The sequence below is a fragment of the Hypanus sabinus genome, chromosome 7 (assembly GCF_030144855.1).
Source record: "Hypanus sabinus isolate sHypSab1 chromosome 7, sHypSab1.hap1, whole genome shotgun sequence".
Lineage (NCBI taxonomy): Eukaryota > Metazoa > Chordata > Chondrichthyes > Myliobatiformes > Dasyatidae > Hypanus > Hypanus sabinus.
Genome location: NC_082712.1, coordinates 123,761,364 through 123,785,363, shown reverse-complemented (window position 1 = coordinate 123,785,363; position 24,000 = coordinate 123,761,364). Strand labels below are relative to the sequence as shown.

At 42.2% G+C, this 24,000-nt stretch overlaps 2 protein-coding genes across 5 annotated transcripts in view; one reads left to right on the top strand and one right to left on the bottom strand.

The window, feature by feature from the left end:
- Positions 1 to 287: 287 nt before the first annotated feature.
- Positions 288 to 20,131, bottom strand: mrpl21 (mitochondrial ribosomal protein L21). The gene is made up of 7 exons (XM_059975510.1): positions 20,052 to 20,131; positions 18,683 to 18,743; positions 14,142 to 14,227; positions 11,209 to 11,372; positions 8,969 to 9,021; positions 6,219 to 6,322; positions 288 to 591 (listed from the first exon to the last, which is right to left on the bottom strand). Exons 1-7 carry the CDS (start codon positions 20,113 to 20,115, stop codon positions 527 to 529), a joined length of 597 nt encoding a protein of 198 aa, XP_059831493.1. The 5' UTR covers positions 20,116 to 20,131; the 3' UTR covers positions 288 to 526.
- Positions 20,132 to 20,200: 69 nt separating this feature from the next.
- ighmbp2 (immunoglobulin mu DNA binding protein 2) overlaps positions 20,201 to 24,000 on the top strand; it is a 79,868-nt gene continuing 76,068 nt past the window's right edge. The window contains exons 1-2 of one of the 4 annotated variants that reach the window (XM_059975508.1): positions 20,201 to 20,230; positions 20,441 to 20,645. The gene's annotated coding sequence lies outside the window, so the exon portion shown is untranslated. The other 3 variants (XM_059975506.1, XM_059975507.1, XM_059975509.1) reach the window with 3 other exon arrangements.

Sequence of the window (24,000 nt, the reverse complement as noted above, 5' to 3'; positions counted from 1 at the left end):
GAAATTATGTAAAACATGGCTGTGTATGAACTGCTTGTTGATAGTTAATATTCAGATTCACACTGAAAATTTACTGCCCCGTCAGTTAATTTCAATGTAATATAACAATATTCTATTGTTACCAATGATGGTCTACATGTCTATCAACAAGTAAACTTGTATTGCAGCATAATTACTCACAGAGTACACTGACTTTATAGTCTACTGGCCCAGTCTCAATGACATATGATGCAGATCTCGCTGTGTTGGGTCAAATTCCTAACAACATTTAAAGAGGACTTCAAGAATCAGATTCCATAAAAATATTTATTTTCACATATTGCAGTACTTTAGTACAGATAACTGAGAAAAGAACATGTAAAGGACTTTACGCAACAGAAATTTAAATTCACTATGGAAACAACTCAAACTATGATGCACACAAAATGATTGCAAGGTACTGGAAATGCAGTTCATGTATCTGGATCTTGAGGTTTATACAATGCCATCTTTCTTTCGCCTTGTGGACTCAAAATTGCCAGCACTCTCAGTCCAGAGCTGGAGCAACTTCAACTGTGTTGATTCTGAGAACAGTCTGAGGTTGCACATTTACTGCAAAAAAAAAGCAACAAATGAAAAATTTGACTTAAATGGAACATTATACAGAGAATTGAAAAAAAAAGTTGAAGAAAAAATTGGAAAGATTCTGTGCTACTCAATAGCAACATGAATTACTGTATTGGTATTAATATATTAGTTTAACAAGATAATAACATAAGAAAAATACTTAAATGAAGCAATCACGAAGAATGACACATAGATTTAAAATGGATTAAAAATGATGTTTCGGGTTGTTATACCAGAACATTGCTAAGTGCTGACATGGGCTGCCTCATTTGCTCCTCAGCAAATAGAACAATGTGCAATCATCAGTGAACACCTCCACTTCCAATCCTGTGAGGGGCAAATGTCCTTGATAAAGCAATGATTGGGGCTAAGTTTTAGGACATTGTCTTCGGCCACCTGCAGCTGAGATCTCTGCAAACCAATGATCTTAAATCATCTTCCTTTCTGCCATTTTTACCAAAGCTCCTTGTTGCCACACTTGGCCAAATGCCCAGTTACCATCAGCAACTGTGACCTCACCTACAGATTTCAGGTTGTTTTGACCATGCTTAAACCAAGGTGACAAAGTCTGGAGCTGAGCCGCTAAAATGTATGCATAGGTATATAAAATTATGAGGGGTATAGACAGGCCAAATGAAAGCAGGTCTTTTCTGGTCAGGTTGAACGAGACTAGAGCTAGAGATCATGGGTTAAGGGTGAAAGTTGAATTTTTAAGGGGAACACAGGGGGAACTTCTCTCAGAGGGTGATGAGAATGTGGAATGAAGTGCCAGCGGAAGTGGTGAATGTTGATTTCAACATTTAAGAGAAGCTTGGATAAGTATATGGATGGGAGGGGTATGTTGAGTTATGGTCCAGGTGCAAACCGATGGGATTAGGCAGAATTGTGGCGACCCATTTCCTAGCGTATCCGAACCGACTCACAATTAGATAGCCTACGGGGGTTTGCGAGCACAGAGCTTTGGAGCCTCTGCGCCATGGGGGGCCGGTTGACAGAGGCTTAAAAGTGAGGCTGAAGTTTTCGAATAAAGTTTTTTTCCTTCGACTGCAGTTACCGACTCCGTGTCGTAATTTTAGCGCTGCGTGTAGCACACCGCTACAATTGGTGACCCCGACGGTCCAAACGATTTTTGGACCAGAAATGACCGACGCCGCCTCTGTTCACGCGGTTTCGTTGAAACTGCCAGGTTTCTGGACACAGCGCCCGGACCTATGGTTCCAGCAAGCCGAAGCCCAATTCCACGTTCGCCAGATCACCTCAGAAGACACCCGCTACTACTACGTGGTGAGCTCCCTCGACCAGGACACAGCGGCCCAGGTCGCGGAGTTCGTACAGTCGCCCCCGGCAGACGGCAAGTACACGGAATTCAAAGCCCTGCTCCTCAGGACTTTCGGACTCTCACGGCGCGAGCGGGCTGCCCGTTTACTGCACCTGGATGGCTTGGGCGACAGACCTCCATCGGCTTTAATGAATGAGATGTTGTCTCTCGCCGACGAACACACACCCTGCCTCATGTTTGAGCAGACATTCCTGGAGCAGCTGCCCGAGGACATCCGCCTGCTGCTGTCCGACGCAGATTTCAGTGACCCCCGGAAGGTGGCAGCCGGGGCAGACTTGCTGTGGAACGCCAAAAAGGTGAGCGGGGCGTCCATCGCACGGATCTCCCAGCCCCGCTCCCGGCAGCAAACCAGTCCAGGCCCGGCCGCAGAGCCCGCTAACCCCCGGCCCAATGAACACTGGTGCTTCTACCACCAGCGGTGGGGTGCAGAAGCCCGCCGTTGTCGCCCGCCCTGCAAGTTCCCGGGAAACGCCAGGGCCAGCCGCCACTGATGGCTACGGCGGCTGGCCATCGGGATAGCCTCCTGTATGTGTGGGATAGAAGGTCGGGACGCCGGTTTTTGGTCGATACTGGGGCTGAGATCAGCGTTTTACCTCCGACGAGTTACGACACCCGCAGCAGGGCACCGGGTCCCCCCCTGAGGGCCGTGAATAGCAGCACAGTAAGGACCTATGGCACCCGCCAGGTGCAGCTACAGTTCGGCTCCAGCCAGTTCACGTGGGACTTCACACTGGCCGCCGTAGCCCAACCGCTTCTGGGTGCGGATTTTTTGCGGGCTCACAGCCTGCTGGTCGACCTGCCCAGGAAGAGACTGGTACACGCCAAGACCTTTCAGACGTTCTCCCTGGGTGCAGCCCAGTTGCCGGCCCCTCACCTCGGCTCCATCACGCTGTCCGACAACGACTTCACCAGGGTCCTGGCGGAGTTCCCATCGGTTCTGGCACCGCAGTTCACAGCAGCCATGCCCAGGCATGGCGTACAGCACCACATCCCGACCCAGGGACCATCCCTCCATGCCCGTGCTCGGCGGCTTCCCCCGGACAAGCTCCGACTGGCGAAGGAGGAGTTCCAGAGGATGGAGGAATTGGGGATCATCCGGCGGTCCGACAGCCCATGGGCTTCCCCCCTGCACATGGTGCCCAAAGCGACGGGGGGCTGGAGACCGTGCGGCGACTACCGCAGGCTGAACGAGGCTACCACACCGGACCGCTACCCTGTGCCGCACATTCAGGACTTTGCGGCAAACCTGCACGGCGCACGGATCTTCTCCAAGGTAGATCTCGTCCGGGGATACCATCAAATCCCGATGCATCCTGACGACGTCCCCAAAACGGCTCTCATCACCCCATTCGGCCTTTTCGAGTTCCTCCACATGCCGTTCGGCCTGAAGAATGCCGCACAGACGTTCCAGCGGTTAATGGACGCGGTGGGACGGGACCTGGACTTCGCGTTCATCTATTTGGATGACATCCTCATAGCCAGCGGCAGTCATCAGGAGCATCTGTCCCACCTCCGTCAACTCTGCGCCCGAATGAGTGAGTACGGTCTTACAATCAACCCTGCCAAATGCCAGTTTGGACTCGATACCATTGACTTCCTGGGCCACAGAATTACTAAAGACGGGGCAACCCCTCTGCCCGCTAAGGTAGATGCGGTCCGCCGCTTCCCCCGACCCACCACGATCAAAGGCCTTCAGGAATTCGTAGGTATGGTCAATTTCTACCGCCGCTTCCTCCCTTCAGCTGCCCGGATCATGCGCCCCCTGTTCGCCCTGATGTCGGGTCCGAGCAAGGACATTACCTGGGACGAGGAGTCCGCCGCCGCTTTCGTTCAAACGAAGGAAGCTTTGGCGGACGCCGCAATGCTAGTACATCCCAGAATGGACACCCCTACCGCCCTCACAGTGGACGCATCCAACACGGCAGTCGGTGGGATGCTGGAGCAGCTCATCGCAGGTCGCTGGCAACCCCTGGCGTTTTTCAGCAAACACCTGCGACCACCCGAGCTTAAGTACAGTGCATTCGACCGGGAACTGTTGGCGTTCTACCTGGCAATCCGGCATTTCAGGTACTTCCTAGAAGGTCGGCCCTTCACCGCGTTCACGGACCACAAACCGCTTACCTTTGCGTTTACGAAAGCATCCGACCCCCGGTCATCCCGCCAGCAACGCCACCTGTCCTACATCTCTGAATACACGACGGATGTCCGGCACGTCTCGGGTAAGGACAATGTCGTGGCGGATGCGCTCTCTCGCCCTACCGTTCATGCCCTTTCCCAAGGGGTAGACTTTGAGGCGCTGGCAGAGGCACAGCAGGCGGATGAGGAGATTCCGAGTTACAGGACCGCAGTCTCCGGTCTGCAGCTCCAGGACCTCCCCATGGGCCCGGGTGAGAGGACCCTACTCTGTGACGTCGCCACCGGCCAGCCCCGTCCAGTCGTCCCGACAGCATGTCGGCGCCGCGTTTTCGACTCCATTCATAACTTGGCGCATCCCTCCATCCGGACAACTGTCCGGATGGTTTCCAGCAGGTTCGTTTGGCACGGACTCTGCAAACAGGTCAGTGAATGGGCCAGAACGTGCATGCACTGCCAGACGGCCAAGGTGCAGCGGCACACCAAAGCCCCACCGCAGCAGTTCCATCCCGCCCACCGGCGTTTCGACCACATTCATGTGGATATCGTGGGCCCCCTGCCAGTGTCGCGCGGAGCGCGTTACCTCCTGACTATCGTGGACCGGTTCACAAGATGGCCAGAGGCGGTCCCGCTCACCGACACCACCTCCGAATCTTGCGCCCGAGCCCTGATTGCCACCTGGATATCTCGCTTTGGTGTACCAGCCCACATTACCTCCGACAGAGGCGCCCAGTTCACCTCCAGCCTGTGGTCAGCTATGGCCAGCCTTTTGGGGACTCAGCTGCACCACACAACTGCCTACCACCCACAGTTGAACGGGCTAGTGGAGCGTTTCCACCGTCACCTGAAGTCGGCCCTCATGGCCCGCCTGCGAGGAGCCAACTGGGCCGACGAGCTTCCGTGGGTCCTACTCGGCATCCGCACAGCGCCCAAGGACGACCTGCACGCCTCGTCGGCCGAGTTGGTATACGGCGCGCCCCTGGTCGTCCCCGGGGAGTTCCTACCAGCCCCAAGGGGGCAAGAGGAAGAACCCGCAGCAGTCCTGGGCAGACTTCGTGAGAAGCTCGGTAACCTGGCCCCCATACCCACTTCACAGCATGGGCGGCACCCGACCTGCGTAACCAAAGACCTACAGAACTGTAAGTTTGTGTTTGTACGAAGGGGCAGGCATCGGCCACCGCTGCAGCGGCCATACGAGGGGCCGTTTATGGTGCTCCGGAACAACGGGTCCACGTTCGTGCTGGACGTTGGGGGGAAGGAGGAGGTTTTCACAGTGGACCGCCTCAAACCGGCCCATGTGGACCTGGCGCAACCGGCCGAGTTTCCGGCGCCTCGGCGCAGAGGCCGACCTCCCAAGCAGGTTCTGGCCCAGACTGTGGACATTGGGGGGTGTATCGCCGGTTCTGGGGGGGGGGTTATGTGGCGACCCATTTCCTAGCGTATCCGAACCGACTCACAATTAGATAGCCTACGGGGTTTTGCGAGCACAGAGCTTTGGAGCCTCTGCGCCATGGGGGGCCGGTTGACAGAGGCTTAAAAGTGAGGCTGAAGTTTTCGAATAAAGTTTTTTTCCTTCGACTGCAGTTACCGACTCCGTGTCGTAATTTTAGCGCTGCGTGTAGCACACCGCTACAGAATAATATTTTGGCACAGACTAGATGGGCTGAAGGGCCTGTTTCTGTGCTGTAGTTCTCTATGACTCTATTATCATGCATGAATAACTGCAAAATCAAACTCTGTAGGAAGCTGCTTTGTGAAACACACAGAGCAGGTCAGATAGCCTCTAAGGATACAGATAAACAATTGACATTTTGGCCCGAGACTCTTGTTCAGGACTGTAAAGAAAGGGGGAACACAGAATAAAAGATGGAGGCAAGGGAAGGAAGATTAGCCAGGTGATAGGTGAAGCCACGTGGGTAGGAAAGGTAAAAGGCTGGAGAAGAAGGCATCTGATAGGAGAGAAGAGTGTGAAGGCCTTTGTGGAATTATCAGAGTTTTCATACTTTCAAATGCAGAAGTGATACAAGCAGGAAATCTGAATTGGACATTAACATTTGCTGTTTAACTTAGAACAAATTTAGTTACAATGCATAATTAAATCGCTTGTTCACATCACTAAAACACTGATGATCTAACTTACTTTTTGTCCTCCGGTAACGCTTCCTTCGTTTAAATCTGAAGTGTACTCTCGGCCAAGATTCTGTCTTCTCGATGACTGTTGCTTCCACTCGTACAAGGTCTCGCCTGCGAACAACAACTTGCTTTTATATAATGCCTCCAACATACGAAAACATCATCTAGGCCTTCATAAACTAAGAAATAGACACCCCATTTTGATTCTCAACATGCCATTAAATTTAAAAAAATCACATCATATATTCTATTGTTATGACTTCAATAAATTACTTTTAAAGCAGAGACACTAATTGTCAGCGATCTTGACTCAATGTTTAATTTGAAAGCAACCATGCATAGAAAGCCTCCATCAGTCATACTTGATAATTAAGCATGAAAGTGAGTTAAAATTCAAGACTTCAGATATTTGCTATCCATCATAACTTTATGGGTGCAAATAGATGGAAGAACGGTTGTCAATTTGCCCATTGCCAATGTATAAAAATTCTCCAATGAGTTGTGTTATAAACTGAAAATATTCTCCCGTCATTAAGATAATGGCTAATGCAAACTACTATCTCCCACAAACCAAAAAATCATCTCCACTTCAAAGATTACACAAGCTGCTCTGAAGTAAATCACAAGTTCATGAAAAGATAGTTCTGACTGAAGAACAAGTAATCATCATGTCCATCTGCAAAATAGTACAGACTGACCTCCATAAATTCAGAATGATTGGTACTATGTAGTGCTGGATCAATGGTTTTTGCTGAATCACAGGTGGTTAGGTTAGGATGAAATAAATAAACATTGTAATCCACCCTTCTTTGTTGACACGGCAAATTATTGGAAACTGCTTCGTACCTTTAGAAGCTCTGAGATGTAAACTAACATCTTACACCTGTGGGTTCCTGCAGCATTAGGGCAGCCAACAAGTGATACGATCTTTAGATGCTTTATAACCTGTCAGTGATTCTACATTCTCTGTAGTCAGTGTTCGGCTTCGAGTACAACAGCAACATACGGCTGTTTTGCTCGCTTTGTAGGCCTGCTTGAGACTTAAATGTTCACCAGAAACTAACTTAACAAACTCAACACCTTCTTTGCTGACAATTTTTCATCATACTTCACAAAGTTTTATGCCATGTTGCTGCTTGAAATGCTGACGCCACCCTTCACTGTAATAACACTCATAATCCAGTCCTTATTCTTCATGAAACAATTTTGCTTGTTTCTTCACCATCTCCCGACAGTTCTCCACCTTCATGGAGGTGGAGTTTAAACCACTTTATGAGAACTTCAACTAGCTGTGAACAACTTCCATCTTTCATTGTTTTTTTATGCACATCTGTTTTTTGATTCACTGTCAGCAAAGAACTTGAGCTACTTTTCATTTTGTTTCTTTATATCATAAACTGTGGAAGAGCCAATGTTATACAAGTTGCATATGCTTTTCACAGACACACCACTGTTGAGTTTTTTCAGAACTTCCACCTTATCATGTATAGATAACATATAGTGCTTGCACTTTACACAAGAGGCACTTCCTTTATTTAATGAAGACACAATGAACTTGATAAGCAATGGTTATAAAAATAAATGCAGAATAAACAGAAGAACGACTTGCTTCCTTTAAAGTTCGTGCCAACTGCTGATTCTGTTAATGGCACTACAAAAACACTGGCAATGGTATGGCACTATGATACAAGAAATTTGAAATTAAGCTGGTGAAAATTATGTTTTTTTCTTTTCCAATTTTTTTTATTAGTTTCTACATAGAATACAGAATACAAGAAAGTGTATATAAAATGTCAAAAAAGATTTTAAAAACTACCAATTACATCTGTCCACAATAACAATCTCATTACCCCATATTCATTTAAGTTACTCAAGTTATATTGAAATATACTAATTTATTACAAAAAAAAGAATCTAACCCCTACCAAGACTGAAGCTGATCATTAAGAAAAGAAGGTAAAATACCTTCTCATGTAATAAAAGTTAATAATAGCCAACATCTGAGTTTAAACAATGAATTGAAGGTTTTGAAAATAATTCAGAAAAGGTCCCCACAATGTTTGAAAGGTGGTACATAGAGCTCACATGACTAAAGATAAGCTATCACTTTTATTCAGATATTTCTCCCTACTATGACAGATGTAATAATGGAGAAGCTTCATTAATTCATATGTTTTTGACTTGTCCGAATCTTGAAAAATATTGGAAGGAAGTTCTTCAAACTTTTCCCTTACTTTTTAAAGTCAATTGTAAGCCTAACCCTCTGACGGCCCTATTCGGTATTGTTGCAGGTCAAGGTATTAAACTGAAGATTTACATATTTTGGCCTTTAGTTCTCTTATAGCTAGGAGGGCATTTTTTTTTAAATGGAAAGATGTTTTCCTCCTACTGATGCTCAATGGTTATGCGACATTATGTCGTGTTAATAGATTTAGAGAAGATTCGTTGTTCAATTTCTGAATCTTGTCAAGACTTTCAAATGTTGTGGAAAATTATGTTCAAACCAGCGGTGGAACCAGATAACTGATTGCTGGATTCAAGGTAGTCAAGCTGTGTATCAATTGTGCAATGAGAATAGCAACTACAATTTGATTACTTTTTAAATGCAATTACAATGCAAGTGAAATTGTCACAATAAAGCTGATTTTATAATTCAATCTTCCTGGTAAATTTCAAAAGCTATTGCATATGCAAAGCATAAATAAGATTACCTTTGGATGACTAGGCTATCTCGTTGATTTATAAACTAAACCTTACCCAAGAAGTGGTCTTCCAATGAGTGTGAAATTATCCCCACCAACTAACAGAACCTGTGCAAAGAAAATGATAAATTGGTGTATTATTTTCACATATTAAAAACAACATCTTGCACTTTGCTCATATTCATCAATTCATTATTGCAGTACACTGGGGAAGTACAAGTTAAAAGAATAACAGAACGCAGAATAAAATATTAGAGTTACAGAGAAAGTGCAGTGTGGATAAACGATAAGGTGAAGGTTATAATGAGATAGATTGAGATATCAGGAGTTTATCTCATTGTATAGCGGAACTGTTTAAAAGTGTTACAACTGAAATAGGAGTTGTCATGGAACCTTGGCATGTGCTTTGAGGCTTTTGTGTCTTTGGCCCAGTGGGGGGAGGGGGGAGGAAGAGAGAGAGGGGGGGGGAGTGGGGAAGAAGAGAGGGGGGAGGGGGAGGGGGAGAGAGAGAGAAAGAGAGAGAGAGAGAGAGAGAGAATGTGCAGGGTGGTTGGGGTCTTTAATTATGCTAGCTGATTTACTGAGGCAGTGAGAAGTGAGACATTCCATGCAAGGATGGCTGGATTCCGTGTTTCCACAGCTCTCTGCAGTTTCTTGTGGTCACGGTCAGAGAAGCTGCCGTACCAAGCCACGGTACATCTGAATAGGATGATACATTGATTGAAATTGGTGGGGGGGGGGGGAAGGGGGAGATCAAAGAAGGCATGCTACATTTCTTTAGTCTTCTGAAGAAGTACAGGCCCTGGTGAGGTTTCTTGGTGGTTGTTTGAGTGGTGGTTGGACCAGAACGTGCTATTGGTGACATTGGCTTCTAGGAACTTGAAGTTCTCAACTGTCTTGCTTCAGCAGTCAATGTTAACAGAATGTGTACCGCTCCCATGCCTGGCCCCCTTCCTGAAATCAATGCATAGTTCTTTGGATTTGCTGAGATTAAGGTAAAGGTTGTTGTCATGACACCATGACAACTTGTCCAACAGATCTAAGATTCCTGTGCAAATGAGAGTGGGAGCTGCAGGAAGGATGAGCAATCTAAGATCCAGCATGGCCAACCTTTCCCTACACAGGCCTTCTAATTAACCATGATTGAAAGAAGGAGCAGACCAAATGGGCTGAAAAGGCTAATTCTGCTCCTATGTTTTATAGTCTTATGTGACTAGCTGTCTGTCTCCTTCCTGTAATATGAATCAATGTCACTTTGAGATCTGGCTTGTCACGCAGAATCTGGCCATGCAGTCGTGAATGTATAGGGAGTAGAGCAGAGCAGGGAGCTAAGGACATAGTCATGTGGAACATCATTGTTGAGAATCATCATGGCGGAACTGTCACTGCCTATCCTAACTGACTGTAGTCTGTTGGTCAGGAAGTCAAGGATCCATTTGCTAAAGGAGACATTGAGTGCTAGGTCTAGGAGTTTGGAGATGAGTTTACTTGGAAAGTACTGAAGACAGAACTGTAGTCAATAAACAATAATCTAACATAAGTGCCTTTACTGTCCAGATGTTCCAGAGATGTGTTGGGCCAGTGAGATGATGTGTACCATAGACCTGTTTCAGTTGTAAACAAAGGGTTAATGCGGGGTAGCTGGAGTTAACGTGTGCCATGACTAGTCTCTTGAAGTGCTTCATGATGTTGAATCTCCAAGCCACCATGCAGTAGTCATTTAGGCATATTACCCTGGTTTTCTCAGTTATCAGAATGATAGTCATCTTGTTAAAGTAGGTGGGAACCTCAGATAGAAGCAGGAAGAGAAATACATGTCTGCAAATATCCCCGCTTAGATCTGTGATGGATCAAAGGACACAGACAGAGACACCATCAGGCCATATGTTTTCTGTGGGTCCAATCTCCAAAAAGGAAAAAAAAAATTTCACCAGTGTTATGTCACCATTTCTCATCATGTATTTGTTTCTCACATGTTAAATATCAAAGCCCCTATCTAAAATAGTAATATCTTCTAAGTGATTTGATGGACCACAAACTCCACCATGGATGGCAAGCCCAGCTGTGAGGGGAGGGTTAGACATGAGACTAGCAACTCCATTCTGTAAAAACCAAGTCTACAGAAACACCAACAGGAGCTCCAAAGACCTCATCTCTGGGAGAAGGAGGATACACCAAGCAAATGGGCTCCTACAGACAACGTTAAAGACTGGCCCAGGACAAAGGACTCAGGTGATCTACTGTTGGTGGCCTATGCCCCATTAGGGGTCATGGGCTTACAAAAAGGTCTCTTACCTTTTCTAGTCTGATCCTGTCTCCACAGTCTGCTTCAATGTGATTTTCTATCAGAATTAAGTCTTCATTGGTTACTTTCCATTGTCTACTTGCAAAGTGTACAACTGCAAACAGTCTGCCATATGCTCCTGTGGCAATCAATGCCTTTACATTTTGTATAACCTCTGCAAACAAAATACATCTAATTGACTCAACTGGCACCACAGAGACTGGAAAGGACTTTCAAAGATCTTGATTAACAACAGTCACACCAGATATATAATCGCATAATGGTCAAAATCAGTTTTATTTTTTGTTATTCAATAGGAATACATTTAAAATTTGATAGTTGATAGCATTTGATAGAGTTGAATGGCCATATTTATTTAATACAATGCAGCATTTTAATTTCAGTTCAAAATTTATATCATGGATTAAATTAATATACCATAAACCCTTGGCTTCGGTTTTTACCAATAATCAAAGATCTCTTTTTTTTCAGTTATTCCGTGGTACAAGGCAAGGTTGTCCTTTAAGTCCTTTACTGTTTGACATCGCTCTAGAACCTTTGGCTATAGCTAATCGTAAATCACCTAATATTTTTGGTATTACTCGTGGGGAGGGGACGTATAAGTTATCATTATATGCTGACGATTTGTTACTATACATATCTGACCCTGAAAGATCTATTCCTGCTATTTTGTCTTTGTTTGCTCAGTTTAGTAACTTTTCTGGTTATAAATTGAATTTAACATGAGTGAACTATTTCCATTAAATATGCAAGTTTCAATTTATAAACGTTTACCATTTAAGGTTGTTACAGATTATTTTACTTATTTAGGTATTAAAATTACTAAAAACATAAAGATTTATTTAAAGCTAACTTTTTACCCTTAATTGACCAGATTAAGCAACTTGCTACCAGGTGGTCTCCACTATCTTTGTCATTGGTTGATAGAATTAATGCTATTAAGATGATGGTATTACCCAAATTCTTATATTTACTTCAAGCATTACCAATTTTTATCCCTAAATCTTTTTTTGATATTATTGACTCCAAAATATCTTCTTATCTTTGGCAGAATAAAAATCCTAGACTAGGCAAAAAATATTTACAGAAGCCTAAGAAGGAAGGTGGTTTGGCTGCCAAACTTGAGATTTTATTATTGGGCAGTTAATATACGATATTTAATATTTTGGACACAAGAACTGACTACAGCTGCCTGCCCACAATGGGTAAATTTGGAATGTAAATCTGTACAAAACTTTTTGTTGTTTTCAATCTTAGGATCTTCACTTCCTTTATCTTTATCTAAATTGAATAAACATATAACTAATCCTATAGTCAAATACACATTGCGAATCTGGTTTCAATTTCGTAAATTTTTTGGTTTGAATAAGTTTATTCTATCATGCCCTATAGTATCTAATTATTTTTTTCGGCCTTCCTTTATGGATCAAACATTTTTTTATGATAAACAAAAGGTTTAACATGTTTTCATGATTTGTTTTTAGATGATAGCGTTATGTCCTTTGAACAGTTATCTAATAAATATAATTTACCTAAAACTCATTTTTTTAGATATTTGCAAGTTAGCAATTTTTTGTATAATGAGTTACAGTCTTTTCCGAAACTAGGTCCATTGGACATTACAGAAAGAATTTTAGCTCTGAATCCTTGTCAAAAGGGTTTAGTGGCTGTCATTTATAATATGATTATGAATATACAGCCAGATGTATCAGAAAAAATTAAGAAGGAATGGGAAGAAGAACTTCATTCTCTTATATCCATTGAGCAATGGGAGAAAATGTTACTATTAGTTAATTCGCCCTCTATTTGTGCTAAACATGCTCTAATACAATTTAAGGTTGTACATAGAGCTCATATGTTTAAGGATAAACTTGCTCGATTTTATTCTTATGTTAATTCAACCTGTGACAGATGTCATTCTGATGTTGCCTCATTAACCCATATGTTTTGGTCTTGTCCTTGTTTACAAAATTACTGGAAAGATATTTTCAGTATTATTTCAAGAGTTCTGAATATTAATATCCAACCGCATCCTTCTACTGCAATATTTGGTTTATCAATGGTGGATAATAGTTATCTATCCTCTTTATCTCGACGAATGATTGCATTTGTTACACTAATGGCTAGAAGATTTATTCTATTGAATTGGAAAGAAATTAATCCTCCAACTATATTTCAGTGGTTTTCTCAAACCATTTCTTGTTTGAGCTTAGAAAAAATTAGAAGTGTTGTTTTTGACCCTTCAGTTAAATTTGAAGAAACTTGGAGACCATTTATTCAACATTTTCATATGAGTTGAATTGTCTTTTCCTAAACCTTACTTATATTATCCTTAATTATTTGGATGGAGGTTCGGAGTTATTGGTACTACTGTATATGTACTTAACATTATTCAATGGCCCATGTTGGTTAGTGTTTTTTCTTCTCTTTTTTTTCCTGGGGTCTTTTTTTTTCTTTTTATTTCTTTGTTCATCAATGTTATGAGTTTGGGAGGTTATATATTTTTATTATTATATATCTGAATGTCTATTTAAACTATTAATTATGTACTCTCAAACACTTTGTATTCATGTTTCATTTATGTTTGTTTAAAATTAATAAAAAGATTTAAAAAGGAAAGGAATACATTTAAAATTATAATTTAGTCTAGCTCTGATGAAAAACAGACAGTACAGAATTTAAACCTTAAGTACTTTATGGAAATGATGACCAGATTCCAGAATCGTAGAAATTTGATTTAATGAAATCATGCTGCTAAGATCATTCAGGGTATGAAAGGTTACAGGAAGAAGGCTAGAAGATGGGGTTGAGAGGGAAAATGGATCAGCCATGTTGAAATGCTGGAGCAGACTCTATGAGCCAAATGGTCTAATTCTGATCCTATGTCTTAAGTTCAAGCCAGTGTATGTATTTCAAATCTTACCCAAGTGATGTTTTGCTTCTTCCATGGGATCAGGTAATTTAATCTCAGGCCATGGTGGTTTTGATAACGATGTTACTGCTTCTTTTCTGTCAAATTTGATTCCAAGTGAAATAATATTAAGTCAAACACGAGGAAATCTGCAGATGCTGGAAATTCAAACAACAACACACACAAAATGCTGGTGGAACACAGCAGGCCAGGCAGCACCTATAGGGAGAAGCGCCGTCAACGTTTCAGGCCGAGACCCTTCAATCACATTCTTTGTTATAACCACACATAAAATTGTGGTTGTGTATTGAAACTGTATTCTGAAGCTTTTAAAATGACTTTCAAATTGACAAATACATTCAAAGCTATTTTTCAATTAAAAATAGTGTGCAGTTAAATCCATATGGATAATAATTCAAATTTCACAGCTGACCTCCACAGATTCACTACTTAAATAATGCTGTTCCATAAATTTTATCTTAAAGATGTCTTATTGACGAAAAAAAAGAGAACAGTAGAACACAAGAGCAGGCCCTTTGGTCCACAATGTTGTGCCAAACTAGTTAAATGCCAAACAAAAATAATCCCTTTTATACAATATAAAAAATTCCCCAAAATAAATACTGGAAGTTAGAGTCCAGAAGATTTCTGTCTGACTCTAGTAATACCTCTGCATCCAGATAGATTCTTTCAATCTTGTTCATTCATTCCTCTCTGTTAGTTTTCAGTTACATAAGGAAAATTTATTTCTGCCCTTTGAAAAATGGTACTGGGTTTGAGATTTTTGGATCAGTTACAACCTAACTCCCGTTGTCCTGTGACAAATGTCTGTACATAGGAGAACGGTGAAACTTGTGGCAAATGACAACCATAACCACAGAGGCCATGGCTTTTGAATATGTATGCATTGTATTACTGTCATGTGAGGTCACATCTTGTTCATGTCTAGCAGGGATCAAATAAAGTAATATCTGTCAATCTTAATACTTCTGGAATGCTGGGCAGGAAAACTGAAGATGCCAGTAAGCATGTAAAAATCACTAAAAATTCTAAGTATGTTTTTTGTGCTGCTGCTTTGAAAATGAGAGGACCTATGTTGGTATGTTTCAGAGCAGGAGTTCCCAAATGGGGGATATCGTGCCCCCCCCCCAGGGGATGGTGGATGTTTCTAAGGGGGCGATAAAGGGGACGATGGGAGGTACTTGGTAGCAAGGGGGGCAGCTAAGGTACTGCAGGCTTAACTTAAGAAATGAATTACTTATTCTAAGCATTTGACCCTCAGTATCTTGTAACTGATTACAATGATCATGTAATCACCTCATCTCTTACTAACACACCGTTATTTTAGACTTTGTTCAAAGCATGTTATAGTTGTTGAAAAGCAATGTGACACTTCTGCATTTGGCATATCATGAGAAACCTGGACTGAAGAAATAATGTCATTGCCATGCCTACCCTCTACACATTATTGCCGCTCACTACTGTAGTAGTGTTAGCTGGTACGATTCCTATACTCTAAGCACACAATGACACAATTCCTGTGTGTGAATTAGGCTCCAGGCTACTTGTACATTTGAAGATAACAACAACCTCTCACTCACTGTCAGTAAGACCAAGGAACTGATTACAGACTTCAGGAGAGGGAAACCAGAGCTCCATGAGCCAGTCCTCATTGGAGGATCAGAGGTGGGAGAAATTCTTGCGTGTTGCTTTCTCAGAGTATCTGTCCAGGACCAGCACACAAGTGCAATTACGAAGAAAGCATGACAGCATCTCTGCTTCCTTAGGAGTCTGGAGACTTGGCGTGAAATCTAAAACATTGACAAACTTCTACAGATGTGTAGTAGAGAGTGTAATCACTGGCTACGTCAGGGCCAAGTATGGAAACACTTATGCAATGGTGTTTGGAATGGAAAATCCTTTGAAAGGTAGTGGATTTGACCCAGTCCATCACGGGTAAAGCCCTCCCAACCATTGTCCACATCTACATGAAACGCTGTCATAGGAAAGCAGCATCCATCAGAGATTCCCACCACCCAGGTCACGCTCTCTCCTTGCTGCTGCCATTAGGAAGAAGCTACAAGAGCCTCAGCACTCACACCATCAGTTTCAAGAACAGTCACTACCCCTCTCAACCATCAGGCTCTTGAATAAAACAGGATAACTACACTCACTTGCCCTGTCATTGAAATGTTCCCACAACCAATAACCTTGCTTTTAAAAACTCTTTATCTCATGTTATCATTATTTATTGCTATTTATTTATATTTACATATGCAGTTTGTTGTCTTCTGCACTCTGGTTAATCTCTCATTGATCATGTAATAGTTACTGTTCCATAGATTTGCCCTGTATCCCCACTAGAAAATGAATCTCAGGATTGTATATAATAACATATATGTAGTTTAATAATAAAATTTTTGTTGAACTTTGAACACTCTTGATAAAGTAAAAAAATTGGCTTTATGTTTTGTCACTTTAGGAAAACTCTCAGAAAATATGTTTGCCAAGATTTCACAACAAAACAGAAATGGTTTGCGTGCTTCATACTACTTTTCATTGCTCATTGCTGAATCTGGAAAGCTCACACAATTGGAGAACCGATCCTGCCAGCAGTAAGAAGGTTCAGAGGACTGCTTTGAATAAGTCATGAGACCAAGTAGTTAAATACAAATAGATTCAATATTCAAAGACGAATAGATGCAATGTCTGAGAATGTGGAAGACACCCTGTGCAACATAGGCAGGACAACAGAATTTGATCTGCAGTTGGATAAGTTAACTTTGCCAGGCAATGAATTTTTGCTTCTTGGTCATGTTTGCTTCATAAAAGATGAAAGCATGGTTCAAGAGTTGTAATTTGCAAAGGGGACTAGAAACAGTTACAAAGGGAGAGTTAATATTTCAGGTTGTTAAGCAATTTTTCCAAAGAGAAGGATATTTTGCTTACCAATCCTCTTGTTCGTGCAACAGATGGGAGTACTACCAATGACAAGGTGCCACCATGGGGTTATTACTTTCTTGAAAAAAGCTGTACCAAACATATTTACCATTTACGGTGAAATTCACGGACAACATTTTGTTGCAAAATACTTAAGTAATTGGCTGAACAAATCATTAAATACTGCTAACAATGTAATATATAAAATTAAGCTCCATGCTTTTAATTATTGGCTACTTTGAGAGCTTTGTATTGCGAATGATAAAGTTTGAATGTTTGCTGTTCTGACAGAAATCAGATGGCTAACAAAAGGAAACGGCCTGAGATGGTTTTATGTGCTCTTTGAAACTGTGATAACATTTTTTGAAGACTCCAATCAAGAATCTTAGACATGACATTGCTTATTTGTCAGGATTATTTGTAAAGTTTAATAAGATCAATCTTCAGTTGCAAGGAAATGATGTGAATCTTAGCAAAGTCAAAACAGTCATCTCCACATTTCTGTCCAAGTTAACCCTATTTAAATCTAACATTGACTGTCACAACCTTTTCCAATTTCTGAGTCCCTCTGAGTTGCAAGAGAAAGATACAATGCCAGATGATGATCTTCAAGTATACTGTGCCCTCCTGGGTGAGCTGCATGTCAAAGAGATTTCAGGATCTTCTCTCGATCTATATTCCAGATTGGGTAATAAATCCATTCTTGAACAATTGTAATAAGGATTTAAAAGGAACGATGGAGGAAGGACTGATCTGGCTACAAAATAACTTCTAGCAGAAGCTGAGGCTAAAAAAAATCATATCAAGACTTATGGTGGCATAAAGGAATTTCTGAATGCTATCCTGTGCTGTGGAAAAAGGTCAAGATGTTCTTTATTGCCTTTCTGACATCATATTTAGTGGAACACAGTTTTAGTGCAGTCACCCAACTTCTTTCAAAGCAATGAAAGAGACTGTAAATCACTGGACTTGGGGACTCCTCCTGAGTGGAGAAGCTGATATCCCTGCACCAAACCCATCCATCTCATTAAAAGGAGGAAAAGCAATGAAGTAGTGAATAGTTGGACTACTAATGTACACTCTAAAATTGCTGATGGAAATTGTTCTTCCTGTAATTAAATAAATAAACAATTTATTTATAGCTTTAAATAGAAATAATATTTGCAATTATTTATCACTGCTTTGAATTTACAATTCCTATTTTCTTTCACTGTGAATCGTAGATCAACCTTCCTTAGTTTTAATGTAATGGCCAGAAAGGCGGGTGGGGAGGGGTGGTGGGGATATGGTTTGACAGCCAAGCGGGTGGTAACCCAAAAAAGTTTGGGAACCACTGTTTTAGAGATTATCATTAGGAGACTCTGAGTGGTGCAAATTCTTAAGACATTATGAACTTACAACACCAATACTGCATGTCCCTCAGACTTGAATGCTGGAAAAACACCTCATAGTTCTCTTATCTGAATTTGGGCCTTGCTACATAGTTTTTTTTTTAAATTGAAAAGCAACCTAAAGCTAGTGGAGAAGGTTTCTCCTGCTGTTGCCTGTGTTATATGATTGCATGTGCTTAAGTATTGATGACATTTGACAACTTTATGTTAATTCTCAATTACCTTGGTTGGAGTGCATTATTTTGAGAACTCTGATATCTTGCTGTGAATGCCAGAGAAGACACTATGAAAAGACAGCAGTAGTTATTACATATCACATACATCACAAAAAATAGTTCTTGTAAACATTTTGAATAAACCATGATTATCCCATGTACTTCACAGTCAAAATCTCTGACAAGGCATTGCAATGTCCTAGGTCTTACTTTCTGGAAAAAAATGTAAAAATTTGCTTTGTTCATCTTTCTAATCATTCAATGATAAAGTCAAAAAGATGACCCTCGTTCTACAGGATGGAACAGGTTACTTTACATCAACATATATGAGCTTGGTACTGATACAATTCAAAACAAATCTCAGGGTTATAAATATGTGACATATATGTACTTCAAGAATTCTGTACATTAAAATCCAGGATTGTGTGTATAAGACAAGCTGTTGTACAGTTTGTAAACAACATGGAATCATTGGCTTTCTGGCGAAATAGTACAAAAGGAATTTAAATCACGCCGATTCTTAATAAAACATACATCAGGTCTCAGCTGCACAACTATATTAAAGTATACAAAAACAATTTTTTAAATTTGAGGATAATTCCAATTTTGCTTGGGGAGGGTGATGGAATTGAGCAAACTTTTTAAAAAAATTCAGGTCTAAAACAAATTAGAAGACAATTTTAGTAAATGTATAGAATGGGACACATTTGACAGGTGAGGCTCAATACAAAGAAATGTATGGGAATACATTCTGGTACAAAGACCAAACTCATTCTTGTAAGGTAGTAATCTAGGCTGGGTAGGAAAACAGATTTCAAAGTACAATTATGCAAATTGTCACAGTTTAACAAAGCCAAAAGGGAAAACTACACTCAATATTTATTTCTTTGGATAGACCAAGGCACGCTTCAACACTTTCCCTCACCCCCCTCAGCTCCAATACCCCATTCCACCAACATCCATCATCTGCTAGTTGACAGCTCCACATCTCCACCTAGCACGGCGGCCCTATCACTATCCACAACCGACCATTCATTGCACTTCTGCCCCTCATTCTCCATGCCCGCCAATCCTTCCATCAGTCCCTCCATCCCTGCCCCAGCTGTTGCTTTCTATCCCCTCACTCTCCATGCCCGCTAGTCCTTCCACCCCTGACCCTATCTGCCAGTTCACCTCCCCATCATCCCCTCTCGTCTTTTCATGTCACCATCAACACATCCCACTAACCTTCCCTCATTCTACACCCAATTACCGCCTCTACCTCTCCATTACCTCCTCCCAACCTCTAGACCCTCGGAAACTTTCATCATCTCCCCCCAACCCGCCACCTCTCCATGAACCTGTCCCGACCCCTTCTCAGGACATACTGCCCTTACCAGCAGTCCGGATCCGACACCAATTCCAGTTACCGACTAACCTCGCACAATTCACTGCCGCCATCTCCGCGGCGTAAACGTCACTGGTCCGTATGGAAATAGGTCCCGCGGCTTCGGCGGAACGGTCGTTCAGGAGTGGAGTGGGGACAGGTTATCGGACGGACAGTGGCGAGGGACGGGTGAGTAGGTACTGGACAGTAGGGTGTTGTGGGTTGGTTATAGGTCAGTAGACGAAGTTCTGGATATTACTGTGTGATAATGTGCAAGGTGTAGGATGTTGGTGTTCACTTTATAATCAATTATCCTTCACTCTCTGCCTTCAGCTAGTGGGCTCACGTCTCACGCTAGGGTCTTGACCCTACTCAAGTCGGCTGGTACTTTTGTTACAGGACCTACGGTCTACTGCACTGCACTCCCAGAGACGTTACCTTCGGGAAACTATTCATCAGTCCGCGGGATCAGCGGTGGAATGGGTAGACAACTAGTTCCTGGCTGTCAGCATCTTCAAGAATCTACTCTGGGCCCAACACATTGATGCACACACTAAGAAAGCACGTCCGAGGTTCTACTTCATTGGAAGTTTGAGGAGATTTGGTATGTTACTAAATTTCTGTAGATGTACGCTGGAGAGTATTCTGACTCATTGCATCATAGCCCATATAAAACTTAAGTGTACAGGATCATAAGGGGCTACAATTGGTTGTAGACTCAGCCAGCACAGTCACGAGCAGAATCTTCTCACTATCAAGGACGTTTTCAGAAGTTGCCTTAAAGAAGGCAGTGGATATCATTAAGGACGTTCACGATCTTGACATGCCCTCTTCTTGTTATGACCGTCAGGGAGGAAGTAAAGAAGCCATCAAATTTCTGAATGGTCCATGATCCACAGCATCATTATTCCTTTTTTTTTTGCTCTATTTATCAAATTTATAATAATCTTAAGTTTTCGCACTGTACTCCCCCTGTGGAACAACAAATTTCACATTATATAAGGTAGTCATAATCAAAAATTTTTCTAAATGGAAATCTCCTCTCTTCCTTGTGGATGTTAAAAGCCCCATGGAATGGTATCAAAACACACTGATGAAAGGAGAGCAGTGGATGTAGTGTATATGGATTTCAGTAAGGCATTTGATAAGGTGCCCCATGCGAGGCTCATTCAGAAAGGAATGAGGCATGGGATCCAAGGAGACCTTGCTTTGTGGATCCAGAATTGGCTTTCCCATGGAAAGCAAAAGGTGGTTGTAGATGGTTCGTATTCTGCATAGAGGACAGTGACTTGTGGTGTTCCACAGGGATCTGTTCTGGGACTCCCTCCTCTGTGCTTTTCATAAATGACCTGGATGAGGTAGAAAGGTAAGTTTGCTGATGATACAAAGGTTGGGGGTTTGTGAATATCGTGGAGGAGTGTTGGAGGTTACAGAGTGACATCAATAGGATGCAGAACTGGGCTAAGAAGTGGCAGAATGACTTCAACCCAGATAAGTGTGAAGTGGTTCATTTTGGTAGGTCCTATTTGAAGACAGAATATGATATTAATGGTCAGACTCTTGACAGTGTAGGGGATCAGAGAGATCTTAGGATCTGTGTCCATAGGACACTTAAAGCTGCTGTGCAGGTTGACTGTGTTCTTAAGGTGTATGGTGTGTTAGCATTAATCAACTGTGGGGTTGAGTTCAAGAGATGTGAGGTAATGTTACAGCTATATAAGACCGTATGGAAATAGGTCCTGCAGCTTCAGCCGATCCCACGGAGTACTGTGTTCAGTTCTGGTCATCTCATTATAGGAAGGATATGGATACTATAGAGAGAGGGCAGAGGAGATTTACAAGGATGTTGCCTGGATTGGAGAGCATGCCTTATGAGAATAGGTTGAGTGAACTCAGCCTTTTCTCTTTGGGAAGACGGGGTATGAGAAATGACCTGATAGAGGTATACAAGATGATGAGAGGCATTGATCGTGTGGATAGCCAGAGGCTTTTTCCCAAGGCAGAAATGGCTAACATGAGGGGGTATAGTTTGAAGATGCTTGATAATAGGTGCAAAGGAGATGTCAGTGGTAAGTTTTTCACATAGAGGAGGTGGGTATATGGATTGCACTGTTAGCGAACATGGTAGAGACAGATACAATTGGGTCTTTTAAGAGACTCTTATACAGGCACATGGAGCTTAGAAAAACAGAGGACTGTGCGATAGGGAAATTCTAGACTGTTTCTGGAGTAGGTTACATGGTCAGCACAGCTTTTTGGGCCGAAGGGCCTGTAATGTACTGTAGATTTCTATGTGTCTATGAGATATTTTGAGAGCTGCAAAGTGATCCCTGATGATCTGTCTGATAATTATCACAGAATAGGGGAGGAAAGGCAACAATGTATTTCTGACTGAGTCAACAGCACACGGGTGGGGAGGGAGCAGACTTTGTTGGGGATAAATAACCTGGCATTGCCATATTATGGGATCTTTCTTACAATCTTAATTGCACCACTGTGTGCATTTTGGAAAAAACTTACTTCATTGGCTGGAAATACCTTTCAGGTGTAAAAGATGCTGAACAATCACAAGTCTTTTTCTGACTTGATAGATGTATGGTTGTATCTTTGAGACTTTATTATTTTTTTTTACATGGGTTTGTGATTGCCCTAATAAACCTTGAAATAATGAGTAGGCTATGGTGCATTTGTGGCAGAGTAAGGCAGAATGAATGAGCATTTGAAGCCTTTCATGAGTAAATGATTTGACCAAAAGGCATTGGAGCAGAATTAGGCCATTCAGTCCAGTGAGTCTGCGCTATCATTCTATCATAACTGATTTATTACCCCTGCCTTCTTCCCAAAACCTTTGATACCCTGATGAATCAAGAACTTATCAAGCCTTAAGTATGTCCAAGGATTTGGCCTCTCCAATCATCTGGTAATGACTTCTAAAGATTCACTTCCCTCCAGTGAGAGAAACAAAAATCCTTCTCAACTCTGTTCTAAAGGGATGTCCTTCTATTCTGAGGCTGTGCCCTCATGTCCTAGACTCCCCCACTATTGACAACATCCTTTCCTTGTCTCTTCAATATTTGGTAGGTTTTGTTCTTCTAAACTCCAGCGAGTACAGGCTCACAGCCATCAAATGCTCCTCCTATGTTAACCCTTAAATTTCTGGGATCATTTTTGTATGCCTCTTCTACACTACCTCCATTGCTAGCATATCCTTTCTCAGATAAGGGGCCCAAAACTGCTTGTAGTTCTCCAGATACAGTTTCATAAAGTTTTGGTGTTGAAATGAATGCTAATAATTGTATTTTCTTTCCTTACTACTTAACTCAACCTGCAAGTTAACATTTAGGGAATCCTGCACTGGACTCCCAAGTCCCATTAGTACTTTTGATATCTGAGTTTGCTCCCTGTTTAGAAAATAGTCTACCCTTACTCCTTTTACTTAAATGCACGAAGGTTTACTTCCCTAAAATGTATTCCATCTGCCCATTCTCCTAATCTGTAAATGTGCTTCTGCAGACTTCCTGCTTCTTCAACACTACCAGCTCCTCCATCTGTCTTTGTATTGTATGTGAACTTGACCCCAAAACTATAAATTCTGTCATCTGTACTTATGACTGTGAGGCAAAGTACATCTTCAATACGGTCCTCATTAGGGGATTAGTGGTGGAGAGGGTCAACAACTTTCAGTTTCTTGGTGTTATCATTTCAGTGGATCTGTCCTGGGATCAGCACGTAGGTACCACTACAAAGAAGGCACAGCAGCATCTCCACTTTCTTAGAAGTTTGCGCAGTTTCAGTATATCATCTAAAATCTTGACAGACTTCTATAGATGCACAGTGGAGAGTATCATAGAAACATAGAAAATAGGTGCAGGAGTAGGCCATTCGGCCCTTCGAGCCTGCACCGCCATTCAGTATGATCATGGCTGATCATCCAACTCAGAATCCTGTACCTGCTTTCT